The 25,326-nt window shown below is 36.1% G+C and overlaps 1 protein-coding gene across 1 annotated transcript; it reads right to left on the minus strand.

The window, feature by feature from the left end:
- Nucleotides 1-648: 648 nt before the first annotated feature.
- On the minus strand, nucleotides 649-25,323 carry LOC117335658 (nucleosome-remodeling factor subunit BPTF-like). The gene is made up of 23 exons (XM_033895809.1): nucleotides 23,967-25,323; nucleotides 23,623-23,743; nucleotides 23,107-23,228; nucleotides 22,221-22,426; nucleotides 21,747-21,976; nucleotides 19,700-20,339; nucleotides 18,784-19,002; nucleotides 17,944-18,327; nucleotides 17,374-17,516; nucleotides 15,416-16,707; nucleotides 14,663-15,375; nucleotides 14,152-14,290; nucleotides 13,108-13,445; nucleotides 12,230-12,442; nucleotides 11,907-12,014; nucleotides 10,949-11,695; nucleotides 9,449-9,722; nucleotides 9,026-9,251; nucleotides 7,347-7,573; nucleotides 6,948-7,121; nucleotides 6,607-6,802; nucleotides 6,113-6,197; nucleotides 649-5,632 (listed from the first exon to the last, which is right to left on the minus strand). Exons 1-23 carry the CDS (start codon nucleotides 24,968-24,970, stop codon nucleotides 5,442-5,444), a joined length of 7,992 nt encoding a protein of 2,663 aa, XP_033751700.1. The 5' UTR covers nucleotides 24,971-25,323; the 3' UTR covers nucleotides 649-5,441.
- Between the last annotated feature and the right edge of the window lie 3 nt (nucleotides 25,324-25,326).

The raw sequence follows: 25,326 nt of genomic DNA on the forward strand, positions 1-25,326 counted from the left end.
TCTGTATAACAACTATAGCATAGGTGAAAAAGCAGTGTATTGGGATCATCTGTGCATGGATCATACTAGTATACAAATCCTTACTTGAAATCCTGTCTTGAGACCACTTTTAAGGTCATCTGACCTCACAGGTCACAAAGGCAGGGTCCAATAAGGCAAATGTAGAAAATACTCAAAAATCCACATCCAATATTAGTTACAACCATCTGCGATGACAAGGGACCTTTTTATTTATATGGAACAACCAGTTTGGTGATTTTTTAAGATGAAGGATTTCAGGAATAAATATTAAGGGACCTGCAGATGTCAATCAATACTAACGTTTTTGTCATGAACAATCTGAAAGTGAAACAATATCACTAGGTCTGTGTCCCCATATAAAATTACCCAGATTTTCAAGATGGCAGTCAAAGTGTTAGCTAAGACCATTTGTTTCAGTTCTGCTTTGAATGTCATGTTGGTCCTAATTTTGTTCATGACCAGTTATGTCTTCTCGCTAGTTTAAAGTAAAATTCTTGTCTGTGTCCACAGAGTGATTTACATTGCTTACAGGCAGGTGGATGCCAGACGATGAACCATAATGTATACGCTTCTGGTGTTTGCCCATTAGATGATCAAAAGGGCTAAAAACAAAAGGAACACACAACATACTTTCATACGTTTATTCAGAGAATAAACAGGTTATTTACAAGAAATTACCATATTAAACTACTCTTGATTCTTTACATTAGATTTTGTTTTCTAAACTCATACATAACAATTTATTCAACATACAATTGGAAACCAAAGCACAAAAAATATTTAATCATGACCATCAGCTGAAGACTGAAATATCAAAATGGGATGAAATAAATAATGCTTATTTAGAGTGTATGAAAGTACAGTATTTACAGTGATGTCATGTACTGGACTAAACTCCCTCCAGATGGCAGATATTGCCAACGGATTCCACCAGACGACAGAGTTAACTGGCAGAGTTAATCACCACAGGACAATGTGCAAGTTAACCCTCTCACCGAGTGGTAAGATAGATCTTTACAATATATTGCTCTACACTTGGACTGACCACATGAAAGTATGGCTGTTTGGTAATGAAAAATGTACAATACATGTATCTATACTTGCACCTTACAATACTCCAAATTGCTGTTTATTTTATTCTTTAAATCTTTGCTTTTTTGTATATTGTAGTATACACATCAGTATAGCAGTATTAACAATGTATCATGCATCCTTGCCAACTTCATAGAATTTCTGTGGAAAAGATCATGCAACGTTAAAATTCTCAAGCCTAAGAAAGATATAGTTAAACACCTCCTTTGACAAGCCAATAAACGACATATGTTAAGCTGCCTCTTTCTTTTAAACTGATTGTATTGTAAAATTTATGAATAATAAAGAAATTTCATATTGACTAGGATATTGTCATCTCATTTCAAAAAGCTTACTCGGAGATTTTCAGCATTTTCCTCATTCAATTTAGCAATAATGCATTCAATGAACACTACCCACACTGTCCGATATTGGTATATAATGAATTATTTTCATTCTGTTTTGATACACATTGAAGTCCTATCGCCACGGCCAGATCATTAACCAGCAGCACAATGGGGTACATGGCAGCTCTACATTGAATGATGTTAGATGCAATTAACTTGTCTCCAATAAAATATCCCATACATCCATAACCTTAAACCTGATTTTTTAAGTCATTATAGAAAGATGTATATTATGGACCCAGTAAAACACTGAAACCAGATGATAACATTATAATAATAATTTTCCTTTACACTTACTGGTTGTATTTAGGCAATTTTAGAATTGTGAAAGTTCTGTAGAAATAAGCATACTATTTTAGGTTTTTAATTATGAGACACTGCAGGAATCACTAAAAACGCATCTGGAATTTGTCTAAGTATAATTCAAATTGTTGAAAGTCTTATCATATCAGGAGTGGATGAAAATGTAATCGAGAAAGTGATAAATCTTCTAAAACGACAAGATGCTTTGCTTGATAAGTACCCAGTAAAGTCATCTATGTATCAAATCCAATATTCTCCAAAAAATTTCAAATATTGAAATATCAAACTGGCAGAACATTATATAGAGAGAGAGAGAACTCAGTTGAACCATTTACTTTTGACCGTGTTTAGTTGTACATTCAACAAACAAATTATGCTTTCTTTACAACAAATGGTGTGGAAAGATTTAAATTAACTGTCAAAAAATTTAAACCAGCGATTGAAGTTGTGTCAAATTTCATTCTGCATTATACAAGAGGAAATATAATATCAAACAGTTCTATGTACAAATAACTTGTCACACTTCAAACAGATAAGTATGTCGGACATCTCTTATTTGCAGCCATTTAAAAAATTCACAACAGTTTCAAGTTATTTATTGTTCCCCTTGATCAAAAGATTCAGCATTCACAGCTTCATTAACTAAATTTTAAATGTTAAGATGTACATAACATTTCTTTAAGGTTAAAATTTCAAAACGAAACACTTTTGATATGTATGGTCCATACCTCCCCAAAGTGAATCATAAAATCTATAAAAAAATAAATTTGGTGTCGTGTAGGGATACAACACAACTTTTCCCTATACATTATATATATAACATACATTTGTTTTAGAAATATGTTTTATTGTCACTAGGGAGATTGAAAATATATTAAAAAAAAAAAGAACAAAAAAAAACTAAGAATGCACCTCTCCCACTATTAAATACCATGCATCTTGGTTCAACTAGCTCTTAAAACCACCTTTCTATTCACGTACTCTTTTCATACATTTCTGTATGTTTCTTTACACTAATGTGACTTTAAAGATACAGAGTTGAAAATTAAAAGAAACATTTTTAATACATACCATACATAAACAAAACTTTGAGGGATACAAGAGACAACATCTTCAGATATTTTACCCTGGACTGAAGACATCTTTACAAATGACTGGCAGAGTGACGGGAAGGGGAGAGAATTTGTACCAAATACTAACGGTACCATACTGATTTTAATGAAATACATGTAGTGCAAAATCTCCATGTTACATACATGTATATAGTTGTGTGAATGAATAGTGCAAATTCATATTTATATAAACAGGTTTTTTTAATATAGTTCAAATTATTCACATGGTTACATACAGATTTTTTAACAAACAAGTACTAAATAATCCACATTCATCAGGCACAGACTTGAATGAAATGTCCACATCCAAGTCTTGTTCTGCCTAAAAAATTTGAGTAAATACATTACATACACGAATAGTGACCTGGTAAAGAATTGTCCGAGGTCGTTATTTATACAAACAGCGTCCTTGTAGAAGTCAATATGACAACTCCCAAGTTCGTAGATTAGCTGCCTCAATAGCCTGCACAGTAACAACATATATGATATACAGATGTACTTGGAATCAAACAACATGGTGAGTACTTATTATTCTTCAGAACCAAGAAAAAGCGTTTCAACAACAAGTTCTGTAATCTGAGCTCATCAAAGTATAGTGTAACCATCTCCGGTCCAGCTATGCAAAAACCTAACTTAGTGCATGAGCCCAGTTTTATAAAGACTGATATGAGAATTCGAAATATCAAATCGGTGTTTTGTTGAAACAGTAAAATTCCTTAGGCAATTAATAAACACCCATTTATAAATAAATTTTGTTTTCAAATTTGAATTGTATATTTAAAAAAATATGGTGGAACAATTTCAAAGAGTACATGGAATATCTGAACTGAAAACTATTGTAAACCTCATATGATAAGCAATTTCATTTCAAAAACATCTTTTTTATCCTAGTCTTTAATCTCATACTTAACAATACTCTGATTTAGTTAGATAAAAATAAATTGCACGGAAACATTTACCTATATAATAGTGATTGTGATTACAATCACTCTAGCAATGATACATGCCTAGAAATTCTAAAACTGAACCCCGACATATACACAAATGCTATCTACCAAAATATCTACAGGAAGGAGTAGCAGCTTTACTGTACAACTGATTCAGTAACACTAGGTGGGAATACAGCGTATATTTCACTGTCAAACACGACACAGCATTATAATTATATCATATTCATTTAATTTGACTTGCATTACAATTCATCAACAAATTGCCCTACAAAAAACTGACCAAGCAAAATGCACACTAAAATACAGTTTTGAAATCATTTTGGTTCAACTTCAAACAAAAACAAATATCTTATTACTAAAGCACTTGTAATATATTTTTCTCAAGAACATAATTGATGCAACAGATTTTTTTACACACACTATTCCCATGTACATATTTAGAAAAAAAAGTTAATCATTGATAAAAGTGTAATATTTACAATGTATGACGATACATTTACAAAAGTCTACATATTTACAAATGATCTACATGCCTGAAATGAAAAATGAAAAAAAAAAGATGATTCATCACATCAAATCCAATCAGATCGATATCCATTATACACTAAAGTCTCAGTATCTGTTTTGATTCAAAATTCCTTAAATGTTATGCTAACAACACAACATGTAACCCACAGTAAAAATAAAAACTTACAAGAAAATATGTAAAACTGAAATACTTTCCAATTTGGTCATTAAAGGAAATCTTCACTAATCATCATTGTGTTAATATCTTAAGAAAATGATCTGGGCTTTTCTTCTTCAGGAAAACAGCATTTAAAATATCCAAGTCAATTTTGTTTGACAATTTGTAACTAGGTACATGTATTTTAGGAAACAGATTTTATACTTTACACGAGCTGATAATTAGGTCATCATTGCTGTTGTTGTTAAAATATTGTGAAATTTTCCTTCATAGATTTATCATACTTTAATTTCTTGACCGATCATAACTCAAATATTTGCTGGACAAATCAATTCCAAATAGGTAAAAAAATACCGATTTTTAACAAACAAATTCTGAGTTTAATGATGAAAACACTATGTCATGGTTTCTAATGAGACAATGAAGTCAAACACATTGACTAATCTTGGTGAAGTTTTCAAAGTACAGTCCTGTTTTTAGAGCAACAGTAAATTATCTTTTCGCGTATTGAAAATCACTTCCAACTTTCCAAAGCTTTTTAATATGTTCACATGAATATCAGAATCATGAAACCAGTGACACCAAGAGACAATGTTTTGATTTTGAAAAGTTCACTTAAAAATTGATAAGCTATTTAATACACTGATGATTAAGGCTGGCAATTATCAAAATTCATGCAGCTTTTGAATTACTGGATTTGAAAACAAAACCTCAGATCAAAAAAATTTCAATATGAAATAGATTTTGTGAATATTTTAATCAGTCACAAGATGAAACATGAACCGAAAATTCTGACTTAGCATGACACTATTGTGACAAATGATTAGTGACAGATGTTGACATATGACTCCAAGGAAAACACTTGTTGATTATGGATTATGTAAGACATGCATCATATCCGCTCCTTCACAGATTTCAGTTTCTGTACAAAGAATGTTTCTAACACTTCTGCACACTGGTAGAATGGTGTGTCTGTTGGGTTGTATAGTCTGCAGTTATCAAATATCTTAGTTACATCTTTAACAAAGTCTTTTAACTTATGGTACTTCTTTTTCTGGAGTCGTCTTTCAACCGTCGTCAAATCTACAATAGATAATAATTCTGAGTTCATAAACTATATCTATGTAATCTGGAAGACACCTATGAACAGGCTTTGCATAATGTCATATTTCTGAAAAAGTTCATAATACATTCTTTTAAACTAAATTTTGTTTTGTTTCTGAGAATTGACATGATATGAAGTTTCAAACTATCAAATATCTTTCCTAGAAATAGATCAGGGAAACATTTCTGAACAAAATCAATTTAAACAAAATAGACCTAACAGAATGCCATATAAACTTAAATGCTTTTACCTATGTAAACAATTTACAGTACTGACATCAGGGCCACATTTGGAATAAAAATTGAACAAAGGGTCATTGCTGTATATGAGGGGTATGTGACCAATATTGTATAGGACATACAACAGCCTTGTTGGCATGTCCTTTTACGTGTGGTGATCGAAGGACGATAGCCCTGTATACATATTAGGGTACAAAACACATGTACATATTAACTTACCCATTGGATCTTTGATGACATGATAATAATCTGGAACTTCATTACGATCTACTGCCTCAAGGAATGGCCATGCCATTTTGTGAGACTGAAAAATAAAACGAATCATTTAAATTGAAATGCTTCCCACATAAATAACTATAGAAAATCTCACAATTACCCAATGTCTGACTTTTCTGTTACTTCAATATCCCTGGTATCTGTCATATTAAGTGTTGTAGGGACAGTGTGATGACTTTTTTTTTGACTGGTAATGCCTGTATTCAATTTTGTCCAAGGCATTTAAATTTATTCGTTTCTGATTAGACATTAAAGGTTCGGTAGTCACTCCACTCACATGCTCTATCCTCGCAAATAAGAGTGGCAAGACTTGATTTACAATGGTTGTAAGCTAACTTGAGTATGTACATTACAAAATATTTCAATGCTAACAAAACTGACTTCATTTAACACTTCTCTGAAAACAATATTTCTGCTATTAGATATTATTAGCTTACTTGGAGACTTTTGATGAGTCTGCGTAGTGTGTCATAGTCACGGTCCAGGAGTTCCTTCTGACTTATAGGATCGGCCTCTTCCTTGCGCATACAGTTTGGACAGATGTACGTATCAATATGATCTGCTTCACCCTGGGACACGCCCACACAACGCCCGTGGAACCAGTCTTGGCATCGGTCACATCCGATGTAGAACCTATGAGATCATATTTTTTCTTAATTTAATATTCACAACGCATACACATTATGTTATAATCAAGATTAATACATGGGAAAACCAAATAAAGCCCGATTCATTGGGATACTATAGATATCAATTATTAGCACTTAAAATCACTTACTGTGCCTCATCATATGGAGTCCTACACAGACAGTACAGCTCCTCTGTAGCTGTCTCTTTCTGTTTCTTGCACTCCCCACAGACATAAGTGTCAATAGTCTTGGCCCGCTCCTCCGATATACCCACACATTCACCATGGAACCAGTTAGAACACAGGTCACAACCAATGTAAAATCTGAAAAGAGCGAGACATTTAAAATCTAGTTGCAATAAAGCAATTTTCATTAGAAGGCAACAGTCTATTTTTTTTCTTAATCTGATGTTTTAAACAAATTGGAAATTTTATAACAAAAGCAGTTTGCTTCTGTTATAGAACTTTTTAAATAAATGTTCTATCATTTTCGGTGCTGTAGAATATTTCAGAAGTTTTAACAAATGCAGTCTGTTACTATGTACTTACTTTGTGGCTTCATAGGGTGTTTTACAGATGCAGTAGAGTTTCTCCTTGGGGTTGAATGCCCTACCCCCAGTGGAAATAATCTTCTGTTTTTTGCGTTTCGGTTCATCTTGCACTATGGTTTGGTCTGGATTAAGCATAGGAGCTTTTTGACTAGTCACTGTCACCAACGGACGAACAGGTGAATCCGGCTTCTTCTTTCTCTTCTTCAAGTGTTCATTCACCTCGGCCTACCAATAAAGGAGATGATTATAACAAATTTCAATACAATCAATTTTCTTTCTTAATTTAGCACTATGTTTTAAACAAATAGCAGAAATGAACAAAGACAACCCTAGTAACATCATTTGGTGAGTAAAATTTACTATTTTAACATCAATCTTATTTGTCAGAAGACCTACAGGTAAATTCAAGATGTTACTAAATCTGTTTAATAATGAATTGATTTGATACAGCGAATGAAAACTTTTGTTGATCAGCAGATTATATGGTACACAGTCTATAAACACATGTTGTCCCTACTGCTTTAGAACGTCAGACATGAAAATGGACATTAATTGAAATGTGTTCATATCAACTTGATAAAGGCTTGAAGTCTGTTATAACAGCTCAAAACTTCTTTTTAACAAACCCAAGTCTCTTTAAATTAATGCAGTGCAAAACAACTCTTTATTTCCCTCCTAACCATATCAATTAGCCCTGGTCATGTTGACTCCATAAGAAATTTATCATGCCACTATATATCATGCCCTTTCATGTGTGTGCATAACCATGCAGGGGAATTTTTCAAGTGTTGTAATTCAAAGTCTAATATCATACAACATCTGACAATGACTACAAATGCATATAATCAAATTGAAAAGTCAAATCAGCTACACTTGGACAGCTAGACGGATGATCAGGTAGTCAGAGAGAGAACCCATAATTACTTAAGGAACATCTCACCACCACATCTCATGTAGGGGTCATAATTGGAAACAAAACTAACCAAATTAGTAGGAGTGTCTAGACTTGTTTACAGCATGGGAGTGGTTATGGAATAGTTCCCATACAACATCAAAATGTATCTACACAGTTGTCTAATACTAATATAGACCGAGAACCATACAAAGAAATTATGGAACAGATATGCCAGTGGTTTTCATGGAGTTTTGCCACCAAATAATCACTAATAATCACCATGCAGCTATCACTTCTAGATCCAGACAGACTATAACGTTAAAACCACACAACTGAAAATAAGTATGGAAAAAAAAAAACACCAACGAAAAAACTATCTCAGGGTTCATGAGAAAGTGCATATAAAACTACCTCTTTTGTCTATATACTGTACATGTACTGGTACACTATAATAGTTGGAACCTGTTTAATTTTCAACATTTATATCTCTATTGCTCCTGCACAATATGACTTTACTTTATATTATTTTTCTTATTTGATATGGAAATTCTGTGTACTTGTTCATCAGCCAAAAATAGCAAAATACAAGTTTATGCTAAAATTAGAAATATTTTACATTATTTCCTCCTCAGACCCCTTACAATAAAAAAAGAAAATAATAAAAGGAAAGATGAATCAATCCAATTAACGGCACTTTCTGAATAACCCTGGATAGCTAAGCCTCTATACAAAACATCATGCAACAACTCCCAAGCCTTTACAATAACTGCTTGGAGAACAACCTGAATCTCTTGCTGTAGGTTTTTCTCCATAATCGACCGCTTCTTAAGAATCTCCTTCTTAAGAGCTTCCTTGTGTTTGAATAAAGTGCCCTGAAGTTTGGCTACCATTAGTCTTTTATGTTTCTCCTCCTCCATTTCCTGCTTCTTCATTCGCCGGCTCTCGTCTCGCTCCTTCTTCTCGATTTTTTCAATGACATTTCTAAGTACTTGTCCACAGACTGTGAGTCTGGAACAACAGAAAACAATCATCACAGATAATTCAACAATCTATGAATAGTAATACTAGAATACAGATTCATTTCTGCACCTTTGCCATCAGAAATTTTACTGAAATTTGTTTTTTTTGTTTTAGTTTTATGCACGTTAAACAATTTCATCAATCATCAAATAAAATAAATGGAATCAAATAACAAAATTCATTACCTATTCTGCTCTTCCTTTTCCACTACAGTAGATTTGAGTTGGCGTGGACGGTTCAGGTCGGGTAATGCTGTGGGTAGCTGGGCTTTACTTATTGCCGAGATTGGAACTTTGGCCCCTTCCACCCCTAGATCAGAGCCTGCAGCAGATATGGTGATGCTGTCTGCAAGTTCCGCTAGGGAACCAGAAGTTTTTGGCTGCGTCATTAGTCGTTGCATGGCCAGTAGTTTGGCCTGTATTTCCGGTGTCTGGTTCTGCATCAAAGCTTGACGTACCACTGTGTTAAAGGGCATAAGGAATTTGTAAATTTGCAAAAGAAATGAAAGATGATATCCAACATATCAACTTCAATGTTGAAGTCAACAATTTCAAGGTCAAAGTGTTTAAATCTGTGTGTTTGTTAGGATATAAATAACTATGGGTTAATATGATACAGACTATAACAGACTGGTCTTTTTTATGATCACTTTCCACGAGAAGGGAAAATAATGGAGAGCCACGCTTAATGTTTCCCAAAAATAAATCTCAAATTAACCAGGGACAAGTTTCATCCTTAACTTAAAATTTTCCATAGGAAAGCATTACAGAATACAGGGAAGGCTCCCCAAGTTAAGGAATGCTGATGAAACTGAGGCCCTATTAATTTTCAATCTAATAAAAAGCAGACTCCACTCCACTTCCACTCCTCTACGACACACTGCAATACAAGATCTAACAATAACCCATTGGAGGTCATCTCAGCATGACTTTGATCTTCAAATATAAGCCAATGAAAACTGGTCAATGACATCATTAGTCAACCAATGACAAAGAGTCTTATATGAGCCTTTGGTTGCGACTCCAATTAGTATTTACGACCCAATTCACCGCTTGATTTGAAATACGCAAAATTTAACAAACATTATCGGTGGACTATCTTAATGGACACGGTAACAAAAGAAATTGCTTAATCCTATGGACGTTACAGTGAAAGAAGAACAGAAAACGTTGATTCAATATATCATCGATAGGACGGATTGTGTTGCCAACTGGATTTTGAAAATCATAACTGAACTCATTATTCCCTTTCAAACTAATTTTTTTTTTTTCACGACACTGTTGCCTTCACTGTCTATTTTTGGTATGATTAAGGAAAAACCACACAGGCAGCACACATTTGTTAATCTATAAATTCATTAAGGTGTTCTTTGTGAACCGAAGTGGGCAAAGCCGTATCATTTACCGTTGCTATCGACCATCAGAATACCTCGGGAACATTACGTAAGTATTTATATTTCCTAAGAATGAAATCACCGACAATTTCATTGATTGGCTGAGCTCAAAGGTCATGCTGAGATGACCTCCTACAGGGCATTGTTAGATCTTGTATTGCAGTGTATCATAGAGTATCGTAAAGGAGCGAAATTACAAGTCTAGTTTTAATTAGATTGGATTAATTTTCTGTGCCAAGTAAATCGCACAAGGGTGCTTCACCAATTCAATCTTTTAATCTTAAAAACTCACCTTGCTGTACAACTTGAGGTGTGACCGCATACTTAGTCGCAGCAGCTGCAGACACAGTTGTAACTGGGGCAGCAGAAACTGCTGTAGTTACCTGTGGCCGAGCCATCAGCAGTGGTTGACCCTGTGGTCGTGGTGACTGAACTATCAGCTGACCAGGCAAGGCAGTTCTGGAGGCTGTCATTATTTTGGGTATGCCACTTGACCCCACCTGCGGTAAGGAGGTAACTGTGATAGGTGAATTGGAGGATACTGGCTTTTGTAAAGTGATAGTTTTGATGGCTGATGCTAATGCTCCAGCTGTAGATGAAGTTGTCATGGTGACAGCCTGAGTTCCAGACAATGCTGTGGAACCTGTGGCTAGCCCTGGTGCAATAACTTTTGGCGTAGCCAGGGAGATAGATGTGGGACTGTTGCCCTTGACTACAGTGGCAACAAGACCACCCTCCTTGGCTGCAGAGACAAGGCTAATGCCAGGACTGGAGGAGCCTAATGCTGATGGAAGGTTCTGTGATGGAATGATGATTCTGGCTGGTGTGGTAGCCGTCTGTGTGCCACCGCTAGCATTGCTTACGATGATGGAGGTCTGAGGGCGAATGGCAAGCTGTGTGCGGGGTGGAGCCAGGGCAGGAGAGGCCACAGTGGTTGCAGGAGTGACTGCAGGGGTGGGAGTAGCAGTAGCCACTTGTGGGGACTGTGGCATTGATAAGAGCTGGAGACGCCCATCAGGTAATCGGATGATCTGCTGACCTGTTGAGCAATATAAAGGCAACAATTAAACAATAGTGAAAAATATTCAGTCAGAAATTCACTTCAAATTGCCCGATAATGTACTGCATAATTTAGGAAAGTATGGTTTGTGTGCGAAATCAAAGCAGACAGAATCTTGGAAATGCACGTAAACGCTGGACAGTGAATTTGGATAATTTAAAACTGACTTAGAAGGAAATGGAATTCATACCAGGCAGGAGTCCCCGCACTTGTAATTGACCCTGGGGGCCCTGGATGATCTGTAGATTCTGCACCTGGCCTGGCACACCCTGAGCCACTACCTGAGGCCGAAGTTGGACTGCAAATGGCAAGAAAACGAGTCAGCATTGGCTTCAAATTTCTTAAATTTATTTTTTGCTGAAAAGTACAATTTAATCTATGAAATGGCATCTAATTTTCTATTTGTAGTTGGAATTATTTCCCCAAAATATTAAATGTCTGGTGTTGCCAGAGAAAACTCATGCTAGAGCTATTCTAGACAGGAATATTAAACTGCCATGGTAGGGTGAATACCTTTGGGTGTCAGTGGCTGGGGTGTTGAGGAGGCTGGAGCAGGGACAACCACCCTGGCAGGGGAAGTTACTGTGTTTGTGGTGACCGCTGTTGTAGCCTGTCCTGGTTTCGGGGCAAGTGTGATATTTGAGGAACTGGATGATTGGATCTGTTGAACAGCTGACCTAGGGATCTGGAACCGCACTAGTGAACGACCAGGTGTACCTTGACTACCTATAAACAGCAAAAATAAAAGATTAACTAACATAAAATGGTAACAAGTACAACAGTGATATTTAAGTAAATTGCAATATGAATCTTTAGTGAACAGTGATTTTCGTTACCATGTTACTTTCAAATTACAAAATATTTACACTACTACAAAGCAGCAAATTGAGACCTCATTCAGTTTTCTTATTTCAAAACAGTGTATAGTTGGTAATATTCACAGGGGATTTTTAATTCTCCTTCATTCCTGGTCATTAAAAATTTAGAGCAAAATAAATACCCAGTTAATATTTATATTTACATAATGTTTTTCCAGACGTTGTTGCAAGAAATTAAATACCAGTGAACTAGGTCAGATTGTGACAACCGCGAAACACTGACCTTTTGAAATTAACACCTATACAGTACCTGGGATATATCCAAGAAAAATTAAGATTTACTTAAATTTGTGGTAATAAACAGGAAATACAACCATTGATTTATTTGGAATCTCGAGGTAAAGCAAGATTATATTTAATATTGTAACAGCAGTTTTTGATATCTAAATCTACACTAGTTTTTTTGAAATAATTCATCATATTTGATGGCAGATTTCTACTGTAAGACTTCTTCAAAATGTAGATGACTTATTTAACTTTATCATAAAACACAGCTGATAGCTGAGCACTGACCTGCTATGATTGTTTTAGGCTGGACCTGGACAGTCTTGAGTATACTGGTACCACCGAGTATTGAGTTTGAGGTGGTAGCCGGCTTGATAATGGTGCCACCTGCGGTGCTCTGTACCGTGGAGATAAGAGAGGTGGCAGCTGCTGTGGAGATAGTGGAGGTCGATGTTGTAGAGGCAGTCGTAGAGCCTTGGGACTCCAGCATACGTTTCTGCTGCAGCGCAAGTCTCTGCTGCTTTAGTTGCATCTCTAACTGGGCCTTCAGCTGCTGAGCATTCATGGAAGTCTTTACTGAATCCTGGCTTGTCTTCTCTTGAATTGCTGCTCTCTGTTTTGCTAGCCTAAAATTGAATTTGTTGAAATTGACAAGGATTCATAGTAACACACAAATTCCATGGAAGTATATATGTAGCCTGCACAGCAAGAAATAGATACATTTTTTTACTTCAACAAATTAAGTAAGCAAGACCAGCATCACTCAAGTATGCTTGGAATTCAGCAATACAGAGCAGGCACTTTCGGTAAATGAGTATCGCATGAAGTTTGAGTTTGATGGGCCAAAGAGAACTGGAGTTATTCAGGGATTCAGATTTTGTATTGCTATGTGACCTTGACCTTTGGACCAGTTAAAAAAATAATCCCATGCAAGCACTTGTGATAAAGAAAAGCTGCATAAAAATTGAGTTTAATGGCCCTAAAGGAACTTGAGTTATCAAAAGGAAACAAATTCTTTACTTTAAGTAACAGTGGCCTTGACATTCGACCTCCGGACCTGAAAAGCAATCACAAGCAAGCAAGTTTGGTAAGGAAGATCTGCATGGAGTTTGATAAGCACAAGGGAACTTAGAGTTATCTCATGGAAACCTCTGTGCTGATGCCACCGCTGACAGTGATAACTTTTTGTCACCTGCTTCCTGCTTTTGCAGGTGACACAAAAATCTAGCTTTTGCAGGTGACACAAAAATCTATCAAATTCAAAATTCAAACTTAATATGATAATATATTTCAGATACTTTACTAATTGAATATGTTTTAAATCAAAATTACTTTTCTCCAAACTGTTTGATCTCCCAGAGTTCCAACTCTTCCTCTGGCGTCCATGTTTCTGTCACACTTGGTTCTGTCTGTTTGGGTGATTCTGCCCTCCTTCTTTCTCTCAAGCCACTCCTCTGGGGCGTGTACTTCTCTATAAAAGTCATAATTAAACATCAAAATGTTATTTACATTCTAAAGCTTCAGGAATAAGGAAGGACAGATTTATTGCAAAATTTAATGTAGCATTTCGACTTTAATGACATTAAAGTGCATGTTCAAATGATTCTGGACAGATACAAAATCTCAAAACATAAACTTGAAAACTATTAGCTTTAATTGTAATAACAGGGCTATGTCAACAAACTGCTTAGTGGGCAGATGATATTTAAATATGCTCTAAATATGACATCAAAAATATCAAAACATTTAATCAGGTAAGTTAATACTTTTGTATTGTTATTTTAGAATGGATCAATTTCCAAAAATCTGCCACCATAAAATCATATCATTGTTGAATTTTTACCTTTAGGTTGACTAGGCAATCCAAGAGGCACCACAATTTTCCTGACAAGGAACTCGGATCTCAGTCCATCACGTCCAACATCTCGTCGCTTAAGGAGTTCTTTAGTAGTGATTTCTGTCTCTGTAGAAACAGTATTTGTGCCACCAGCAGGTGGCTTGATGGAAAGATCATCCCACCGCAGACACGCCCACAGAATTCTCATCTGGAGGCCCACTCCACCAAAGGACTTGACAGTTTGAGTTCGGTACCGCCAGGACGTTCTGAACAGAGGCCGAGGACAGGGATAGATCCAATTCACATTATTCATCTTGCAATTATAATTGAACTGCTTGGTTTCAGTGTGTCCTTTTGTTCTTGCCATTTTCCGAAGATCATATTTCTCTAATACTAAAGCTGACCTTTTCCTGCTTGGTGTTAGATACTTATGACAAGGAGGAAGTGATGCCTTTTTCTTTGCTGCTGGTTTTTGTCCAAATTTTGCATACTTCACTAATTTAATTGGTTCTTTTGTTGACCTGGGTGGTGGCATTTTGGATTTAAGTTCTTGGACACTCATTTTCTCAATGGCTTGCTTCAACATGAGCTGTGCCTGTGTGAAAGCCTTCAGGCCTGGACGGTTAGCCAGGAGTTGCGCTACTGCCGCAGCTCGACTAGATGGTGATTTCATTGCTGAAAGTGCTGAAGAAATAGCAGATGTAGTCCCGGGAGAAGTGGTAGTGGGTGTTTTTGTCACTGTGGAAAGCTGTATCCAATGTTGATGAGTCTGATGATGGTATTTTTGATGTAGCTGAGCTGCTGTTTGTGTTTTTATTGGTCCCTTCTTCATCCTTTTCCACATCGATGAGTGAATCCTTATCCTCAGATTTTTCTTTTTTGTCTGTTTTCTCCTCCTTGTCTCCTTCTATGTCCACATCCTCATCTTCCATGCTCATATCAGCAATGGATTTGTCCTTTTCTGTCTCAATCGCATCCTCAGCCATGTCCATGTCCATTAACTCACTCTCATCTAACACAACTTTACGGCAAGTGGGTGAGTAGCAGAACTCCTTACCCTTTTCTCTACACATATAGGAGTAACATGGCAAAGAGTCCTCATCCAATTCACATGGATCTACCGATTTATCCTCTTTATTTTCAGTGTCTTTATCTTCCATTGAATCTTTTGAATCATCCTTTTTGTCTGCACCAGGGGAGTTCTGACTCTTTAACTTCCAGTTGATCTGTTGCTGTAGAGCCTGTCTTTGCTTGTTTTCAATCTCCTCCTGTTTCAACCGTCGCTGTAGGAGTAAGTCAAGTTTAGCATACGGCTTTGTCACTTTTGGATAGTATGTTCTTTCATTCATAGCCCTGCACACATCAACCTGTGGAATTTCCAATTTCGGAGGCAGAGCATAATTAAATAGATCCAGTTTCTTCTCAGTGTTTTCAGCTTTAGGCAGTACAGATGTCTGAATGCCAGCTTTCTTTATAGGGCTTACACTTTCAATGTCAACTTCCATCTTTTCCTCTCCCACAGAAGAGCACTGTGTATGGCTGTTGTTTGCCGCCACACTATTATCACTATTGTCTCTATCATCAGCACCCTCTGGAGAGCTTTCTTTGACCCCTGATATTTCAACACTTTTTTCTTTGTTGTCATTTGTGTCAATAGCATCAATCGAGTTCACTGAAACCGAATCTGGTCTCACAACCTCATTAGATGGTGTGGACTCTTTGTCCTTAGAGGTATCAACATCTTCTTTGATAGATCCCTCATTGGAATCTGTAGTCTGGGAAGATTCCATTTTTTCCTCTTCCACATTCGTGTCACCCTCCTTATAGTCCAATTCCTCTGTCTTGCCAGGTGAGGATGCTGTTGATGGGACACTATCAACTGCCTTTGGTAAGGCATCTGCTGCCTTGCGTTTACGAGCCTGGATTTTACGAGCTACATTCCTGAGTCCAACTGTGTCCTGAGGTACAAACTGATATTTTCGTGTGGAACTAAGCCATCGCCATCCTTGACCACCTGTCACTCGGTACTCCTCTCCTCTCTGCTTCCACACCTGGGAAATAGATACAGCATATTATCATTTACCCATCATTAGTCAATATTCGAACTGTATGTTGTAGAATGTTTGTCCACTTCCTAAATACTCCAATGTCGTCAATATTCGAACTCCATGTTGTTAAATATTTGTCTACTTTGAATTCTAAACACACCAATGTTAGACAGAAACAATTATCTTTCTGTTGTTTTTCTATCTATGACCATGTTGCTAATAGGCCATCAATACTAAGAAATAAACACATAACTGATATAAAGTGAAACCTGAAATATCAACAAAATACTGTGCCTGAATTCGTTAATAGTAGGTTCTGAAACGTCCTATATTAAGCTTCAAGTAGTAACCTGTCACTAAACAGTAACCTCTCAATCTCTAAAGTGTAAGATAATTTTGTGGCAATTCTGCCAATATCAAATAGTAGTCTATTATTACAACTAAACTTGCTGTATTTCAATGCTCCTTATCAACCAGGAAAACGCAAATACTTAATGTTATAAAATATCACAAGGTACTGAAATATCCCCACCAGCTAGAGAATAGAGCAGGTATGGTAACCTATACTCTCCACTTTAACACATTTAATATGATACAGTATATTGAAACATAGTTCAATTTCCCCCTCAAACTTCATCATTTGTTTCCTTTCCTCCTTCATCAACATACCTGGTGCTTCAAACCCAAAGTGTACTTAATCCACACCAATGGTCGCCCTTCTTCCTCCTCTTCCTTCCTCTTTCTCAACTCCTTCTCTCGTTTCTTCATCTCTTCCCTGTCTAAGGACGTTATCTTTTGGAGGCGACAGTGTCCTAATAAAGCAAAAAAGAAGCATGAGGCCAAAAATACATACCAACTAAAACGTTTTTGTATATTGTGAATTTTGAAATTCAGTGCCTAGAACCATTTAGAGTAATTCATGAAAGTTGCTTCATCTCTGAAAAAGAGTAATAAGCTGTTGTATATATTTATACAATACAAAAAGTTGCATTCTTTATGTTATTAACACCTTCCTGAAGTCTGAGCTTCTCTTTTCACCTCTTAAATTAAGTGAATAGATAATTAATTGCATCCAGGAGTAATTCTATCCTACTTCACCTCTATAATAGGTACTTAGCTCTGGTCTCATAAGCCACCATTTTTAGGAAGCTATCATTATTTTTCATTTGTTGACCATTAAACGATTTTGTCTTCTCCACACGACAAGAGACGAAATATATGCCTCAGCAATCTACCTACCCAAAGCTTCGGACCATACTGGATTAAATATCACAGGCTTCATGCAAGCTTCAAGAATGGACAGGGCCAGTGAGAAGTCACTGGGTTTGCGACACATGTGTACAGCATTTGTCCAACTCTGACGATGTAGTGGCCAATTGGGGTGGAGGAATGAACTGGGGATGCTTGACTCCAGCTGTATAATGGTGAGCATTAATGTCTGTATTACAGTACTCTTCTTGCCATGGTTTGCTCCGTTCCATTTGAACTCACTAGCCTGCGTAAGACTGAACTTATGAGACAGGTAGCGCCGTTTGTCACGCTCTTCATTGTGCTGATACTTGTTCAGGGCCAGATTGTTCGTGGCATATTGGTTCACATAATTCTTAAAATTATATTCCATTCCTGTGAAATAATAATAATGCTTTTATTGTATCACAAAACCAAACCAATACAATCTTAATCAAGATCAGAAAATTCACAAGTCCTTAAATTTTCAATCCCCTGCGTTGGAAAACTTTTCTTTCAATAAATTCAATCCTTATAAATATTTTGTTGTATAAATAGAAATTGGGAAGAAAAAAACACAATTTATGATGAAAATGCCCTAATGGTAACAGAAAGTTCTGTATTAAAACAGGCTGTCATCATCATTTAATCCTGAAAAAAAGCTGGAATATATTTTTGGCTCCTCATTCAGAATCAGAAGTGCAATTTGATGATTGTAAATAGAGGGGGACAAAAAGAGTCTGTTGCATCCAAATGTAAAAGCTTCCTCTTTCTGTACCTCTTTAGAAACTTGAATACTGTGAAACAATTCAAATAAAGAGTTACTGAAGAAACCTGATAAACTTAACTTACCAAGTTTAAAATGCTGGTGCTGTAGAGCGTTGACAGTGGCGGATTTACTCCTAGTTACCCTGGTAATATCGCCATCTTTGTTAATGACTAGAAGATCGTCTGATGAGGAAGATGACAGTTTAGAAAGTGTTTTAACCGACGTGGTTCCCGTTATGGAATCTGTGAACTGCTTTGGAGTCAGTGACCCTGTTTTAGACCTTGTTACGATTTTTCTGGCTTCTGTAATAAGATTTGTACATGAACTTAAAACTTCTCACATAGATGACCACAAACTCTGGGTTCTCCTGGAAACTTCTTATCAAACTTTGCCTGCTTCAATTTGAGATGAACAATTATGTTATTAATAGTACAAGACACAAAAACTGACCTAAAATCACTCAAAATGACCTTCATTTTAATGTACATCAATCAAGTTCTTATCAATATAAAACATGTTCTTTACAGGGTATGATGGGTATGATTCTCAATAAATAATAGGTAGATTGCATAAACTAAGGAAAGGAAGCCAAATTTAGATTGTCACGTTTAAATGACCATATCATAATTGCATGTTGTATTTCCAGGCAAGAACATGTATGCATCATGCACATATATTTGATGAATAGAACAAATACATTTGATGTGCAAAACATTTATTTTCTTTACTTTAATAAATAAACAAAAACAAAGTAAAACCTCAGTAATTCAAGACCTCTACATTATCCTGTTTTTTTTCTGTGTTTTGGGTCGGTTATGCCCCCCCCCCCTTTATATCTATAGCTTGAAACTTACCTCAAATAATTTCCTTCTCAATTTACAATTTTCTTCCCAAAATGAGACTTTTATTCAATCAACAATTCTTTAGTTTTATTTTATCATTTGTTGTCTTTATTCTAATGAGATTGAATCTGAATTCAGGTGTTTGTCATCACTTTACCTGCCAGGGCTGATGCTGTAGTTGTTGTACTAGTTTGCTGGATGGTTGTAGTTTCAGCCTTCGTTCCATCAAGTGGCTGTTTACTGACAGCCAGTGTCACCTTATTGCCATCTCTATTCACAATCAAAACAGTTCTAGTCTGTTTCTGTGGACTGTTGTCATCATTCATTTTCAAGACAGTCTGTTTCACATTTGGACAAACCGACTGAACATTCATAATGGTGGACTTGGGCTTGTCGTTTACACCAACTTGAGTGAGATTTTTCAAGTCTAATTTTTTAATATCTATTGGTTGCTTTATTTGGTTTTGAAGATCTGTCAATTGTTCAGATTTTATTTCTTGATTTGTTTCGCTGGTTTCCAAATTATTTTCAACTATTTCTTCCTTCACCTCAGTTTTAACATCCACTTCCATCTCTTCCTTGACATCCTCCATTTTGGGAATAACTGATGAAGGTTCTGAAGTGGTTGTGATAGACTTTAATAAAGTTGAAGTGGTTGTTGTTGAGGTCAGAAGTTCTGTCTTTTCCATAGTTGCACTGCCATTGCCAGAAACAGTAGTAGACATTGTTACATTACTAGTGACTGATGTTGTCGTCTCAGTTTTAATCAATTCTGTTATTTCCGTGTCTGTCTTTTCCTGTCAAAACAAAAAACATAGTGAATAGCACATATAGAACTATCCTGAATGTAACATCTTTACAGTTGAAACTATCAAAACAATCTACATACAGTAACTTGAAGAAGACAATTTCATTAAAATCAGCTGTTACATGGCTACGTTTACTACATACTATGCCTGAACATCTGAAGGTGCTCCGATCAGGGTCACATTCAGGTGACCTCCTCGACAATGAATGCTTGTTATGTATTAGCCAATCAGAGATGAGCTTTCCAAAGCCTTTGGTTGCATTTTGGTAAGCAACAAAAGATGCGACAAAGATGGTAGATTTAAATGAAGCGATAGGCAAAATTCATTTTCCTTTAATAAAACCTTTTAACTGATGTTTTTCCATCTGTGTGTGTCAATGTTTGAAGTTATGCAAAACTGTAAAGTATACACAAATTATAAATCTGTGCGATTTCCTGGGCATCGCTGTCAACGTCATATTGTTTTGCATCGCTGAGCTCTGTTCGATTTCTCTCAGATCTGATCATGACTAAGCATACCAATAGATGAGAAATATCGAGGCACTGGACAGATTTTGCCAGTGGCAATGTGATTAGTTAATCAAAAGGCTGATCGGAGCACATTCAAATGTTCAGGCATAGTACGTAGAAAACGTAGCCGTGTAACAGCTGATTTTAATCAGATTGCTTAGAAGACGACATGCAACCTAAACCAAAACTGCTACTGAATCAACAACAAAAACACGAGTTGTCAGAAGACAGTATCGCTTGCTAAATGCAGGTCAAAAGTCACAGTCAAGGTCAGCAGATCTGTAAATATAGTACCAATAAAAAGGCCTTGTCATAAGGAACAAACGTCATAAAGGCCTATCTCATATGGTTAACATACTGTGGCCAAGATTACATTTTTTGAAAGTTGATTAAAAGTCAGTCAAGGTCATCTGATCTGCAAATATGGTACCGTTGAAAAGGTCTTGTCACAAAGAATACACATAAAATATGAAAACCCTATCTCGTATGGTTTACATAATGTGGCTAAGGTTGAATTATTCTAAAGTAGGTCAAAGGTCATTTATGTAGTACTAACAGAAAGGTCTTGTCACAAGGCACACACGTCAAATATGAAAGCCTTATCATACAGTAACCAAGATTAAAGTTTTTCAAAAGTAGATCAAAGGTCACAGACAAGGTCAGTAGTCCGCAAATGTAGTACCAATGAAAAGGTCTTGTCACAATAACTACACATGTCAAATACCTAAGTTGTATCCTCATTAGTATTGACACAACACTGTTTTATAAAAACTTTAATCTAACCAGCTGGACTTCATCCCAGCAAGCTCATATGGGTAAAATGACAACCTTTCTATTTTTGGAAAATGTCAACATGCAACGCAGCATTAGTTTTTGTAATCATTACCAAATTGTCTAGATGAGTCTCATCTTTAATCTCATCTTTTCCCCATGCTGCTCCATTTTCTTTTGGGCCAACAAGTTCTCCTAATTCTTTATTGTCTTCCAGATTCCTTTTTTCTTCAGATTCTTCTTCCTCTTTCTTCCTTTTCTCCTCTTCTTCCTCTTTTATTTTCCTTTCTGCCTCTTCTTGTGCTTTCCGTAAGGATCTTTCAGCTTGTGTCTTGACAATTTCATCTAAAAATTTACAAAAGTTCTTTGATAAAAACCTTGTTTCATAGCAATAAACTGAGCAATACATGATGGCAAGCTAATTTACATATATTTGGATAATATGTTATCATCTTTTTCTCTTTTTCTCAAATATAATATTTCCCAATTTTGTTTTAACTGTACTTTTACTAAGATGCAAGGATTTATGGATCTGCAGTTTTTTAAAAGTGATAAGTTTTTCATGCATATTCTTAATGGAACTGCTTACTCATTTCCAATTCCAATGCTGACTTTTTGTTGCCCTTGTGTAACATAGTGAGTTCGTGCGTGATGGCCATCTGTTTGAGAATATCCTCCTTGAATTCATTAATGGCATTGACCAGATCTTTCTCCCAGCCCTCAGCATCAAGCATTTCCAGTAACTCATCAATCTGACCCTTTGTACTGTAGTACCAAACACCATTATCACCCTCCCTGCAAATTAAGACAAATTGAAAAAAGTCAATATTATTTGATTTCATCATTTGATAAAAGTCATTGCAGATTTGTCCTTTTTTTTTTTTTTTTTTTAAATCTTCATATTAGCTCCTTTCACATCGTCAATATCAAATTTATCCTATAATTACCCCAGAAGCCAACATATATCATTTGATGAAAAGAAAGATATCAGTGTTAGCTTATTGCATGACAATGAAACAACATTTCAAGTATTTTTATTGAAGTGAACTGCAATACATTATACTGGTGGGACTATCATCAGACACGGACTTATTGCCAGATATACAAAATTGCTTTAATATGTTTAAAATGAAACTAGAACTTGGAACCACGTGTAAAACAATATGCCACAATAATTTAAGAACTGTTATTAAACAACTATTCTTGGCCTTGATGACCTTTTCAGTGTTGATGGGCCATTGAAGAATGCAAAAGTTAACTAACCAACCAACATCACTTTCACACTACATCACAAAGATCTTTTACCTGTATAGTGTGCAGTATATTTATAGTCTTCTATATATAGCTACTCCTCAAAAGTTTTGATTGAGAGGTCAGTTGTTGTCATATACATATATATATGCACCTTATAATTATTTACACTTGGAAAATTTTAATCAGAATTGGATTTACTTAAACCATGTTAAAAGTCTTACACTATGATCCTCCGCACCAGAAACCAGTATTTCCTTCCATGTCTGTCAAATCCAATAGGTTCTTGTCTGCATAAAAGACCACTTTTCTCTGCTTCGGATACACAGTCTGTCACACCTTTAACCTACATAACATATTGATATTAAACATACTGCTTATAGTTATATCACAACAGATCTAGACTTTCTATGGAGGTTTAAGAGCTGAAACATGACTCAGGTTAATATTTTACCAATGCAATTTTACCAAATCATGATAAAAAACTTTTAAAGGTTGCTTATAAACATTATGCAGGCTAAACAATTCTACCAGACTAATGTCAAAAACCAGCATAAATTTATGGAACTGGTTGAATGGATTAAAATAATGTCATTATTTCCCAAAACCAGTAGAAGCTAGTAGGTAGTACATATACATTAGATTGTACACCTAGATAGCTCCGTTCTCAGATTCTGGGGATAGTTGATTCTCAGATTGCCATAGAGCAGACATCTGACTGTTGATGCTCATTTTTGTACCTTGTGAGCTCTGCAAACTCCACAGACCCAGTCTTCCTCTGGTACTTCCTCCATTGGAGGCTCCACACATGTAAGGTGATACACAGCAGAGCAAGTTTCACAACAGAGCAAATCTCCAAGTCTGCATAAAGAAAGAAATACACAGTTAAAGTATCGAGGCATAATTACTCTATTCATCATTCAAAATCAAAATTGCAGTATATAAACTCAACCTTAATTATTAATGAATAATGGTACAAAGACGTATCACTTTCTTCATAACTTATTATTTCCACTCCTATACTGGAAAATGGTTTAACAGAGACTGATAAACATTATGATTTTATTTGGAAAAAGAAACTTACTTATGGCAGTTTCTGCAATGATCATCATACTGGATGTTGCCTTCATTCATAATTTCTTCTCTCACATTGTTTGTAACTAGAAACAGGTCAGTAAGAGTCTTCAAAACTTTAAGTCTCTCTTCAACAGGCACAAAGGGGAATTCTTGATGTTCTAGCGATTCTATTGCCACTTTATACTCTGGATATCGGTCAGATTCTGTGTCAAGTAGTGCTCGGATTGATTCTGGCCATGTAAAAGCATCAACAAAGAACAACGATATATTGATGCTGTCCTTCATATCTGAAGGACCAAACGCTGTATTATTACCATCTTCTTCACGCCATAATGCCTTATATAATGTTATATGAATTTCTGTCAGCAGAGAAGAAACTTCATCACTCAATATTGCCGCACAAAAGTCTTCAAAGGTAAACGGAGATATTCTGAGAATGGTACGGAAATGTCGAAGCACTTCATAAATGCTTAAACTTTGCATAAGGTTTTCAATCGGTATCAACAAGTCTGTTGAACTGGGAGGCAGGTTTAATGGTGTAATATCTTTGTCATCCAGTAGCTCTGGAGTTTTAGGTCTTCTGCCAAAAAACAATTTTCTTCTACCAGCTGAGCTACCTATAGTACTGAAGCTATCATCACTATAATCTGAATCTGAATCTTCATAACTGGCATCTGAAACTGGTTCGTTCTCATCTAGATCATCAAGAACATCACTCACTTTCTCCTCTGTGTCAAGACTTGATCGCGATTGATCATCATCTTCAAATATCATGTTCTGAATGAAATGTCTACCTCTTTGTGCAGCCTCACGGGACCTACCCCTCCCTTGTCCCCGCACTGGAGTGCCAGGTGTACTGACCGGCGTACTCGACCGAGAACTTGGGTCACTTGATGGAGTTCCATGGTTTTGATAGGCTTTGGGCTTTCTCAAAAAAGTACTTCTGGGCCTTACGGATGACAAAGGCGTCTTTGGCGGTCGCCCTCTTCCGCGTCTTCCTCTAGTGGACATAATGCACACTTTAAAATAATTCCAGGTGCTCTAATGTTCCCTGCTACTGGAAAAAGGCGGCCCTTGTGCACATCGGCAGCCCTCTATATCGGTTTTAGTGTCCATGTTTCAACTTTCGGAAGCCGCCATTTTTCTCCAAATTTGATCACGTGATCAACGCAATCGTAATATACAATGGAAGTCCTACAGTTATGTGCGCCTACCTCGAATTTTCATACAGCAATTTCACGATATTTACCTACACTTTGATGATTGTTATCATTTGAACTTTTTCGTGTGGTGAAATATAGTGTAAAAGCGACTTAAATCGAATAATGTTATTGTTTCTTTCTGATCCGTCTTTCTCGCACCCGATA

This window comes from Pecten maximus, chromosome 1 (assembly GCF_902652985.1).
Source record: "Pecten maximus chromosome 1, xPecMax1.1, whole genome shotgun sequence".
Classification (NCBI taxonomy): Eukaryota; Metazoa; Mollusca; class Bivalvia; order Pectinida; family Pectinidae; genus Pecten; species Pecten maximus.

Coding starts and splice junctions, on each gene's coding strand:
- LOC117335658 (XM_033895809.1), bottom strand. CDS start 24,970: ATGTCCACTAGAGGAAGACGCGGAAGAGGGCGACCGCCAAAGACGCCT. Junction 23,229..23,622: donor GAGTTTGCAGAGCTCACAAG/GTACAAAAATGA, acceptor TATGTTATGTAG/GTTAAAGGTGTGACAGACTG. Junction 16,708..17,373: donor CTTTGGGTTTGAAGCACCAG/GTATGTTGATGA, acceptor TCTATTTCCCAG/GTGTGGAAGCAGAGAGGAGA.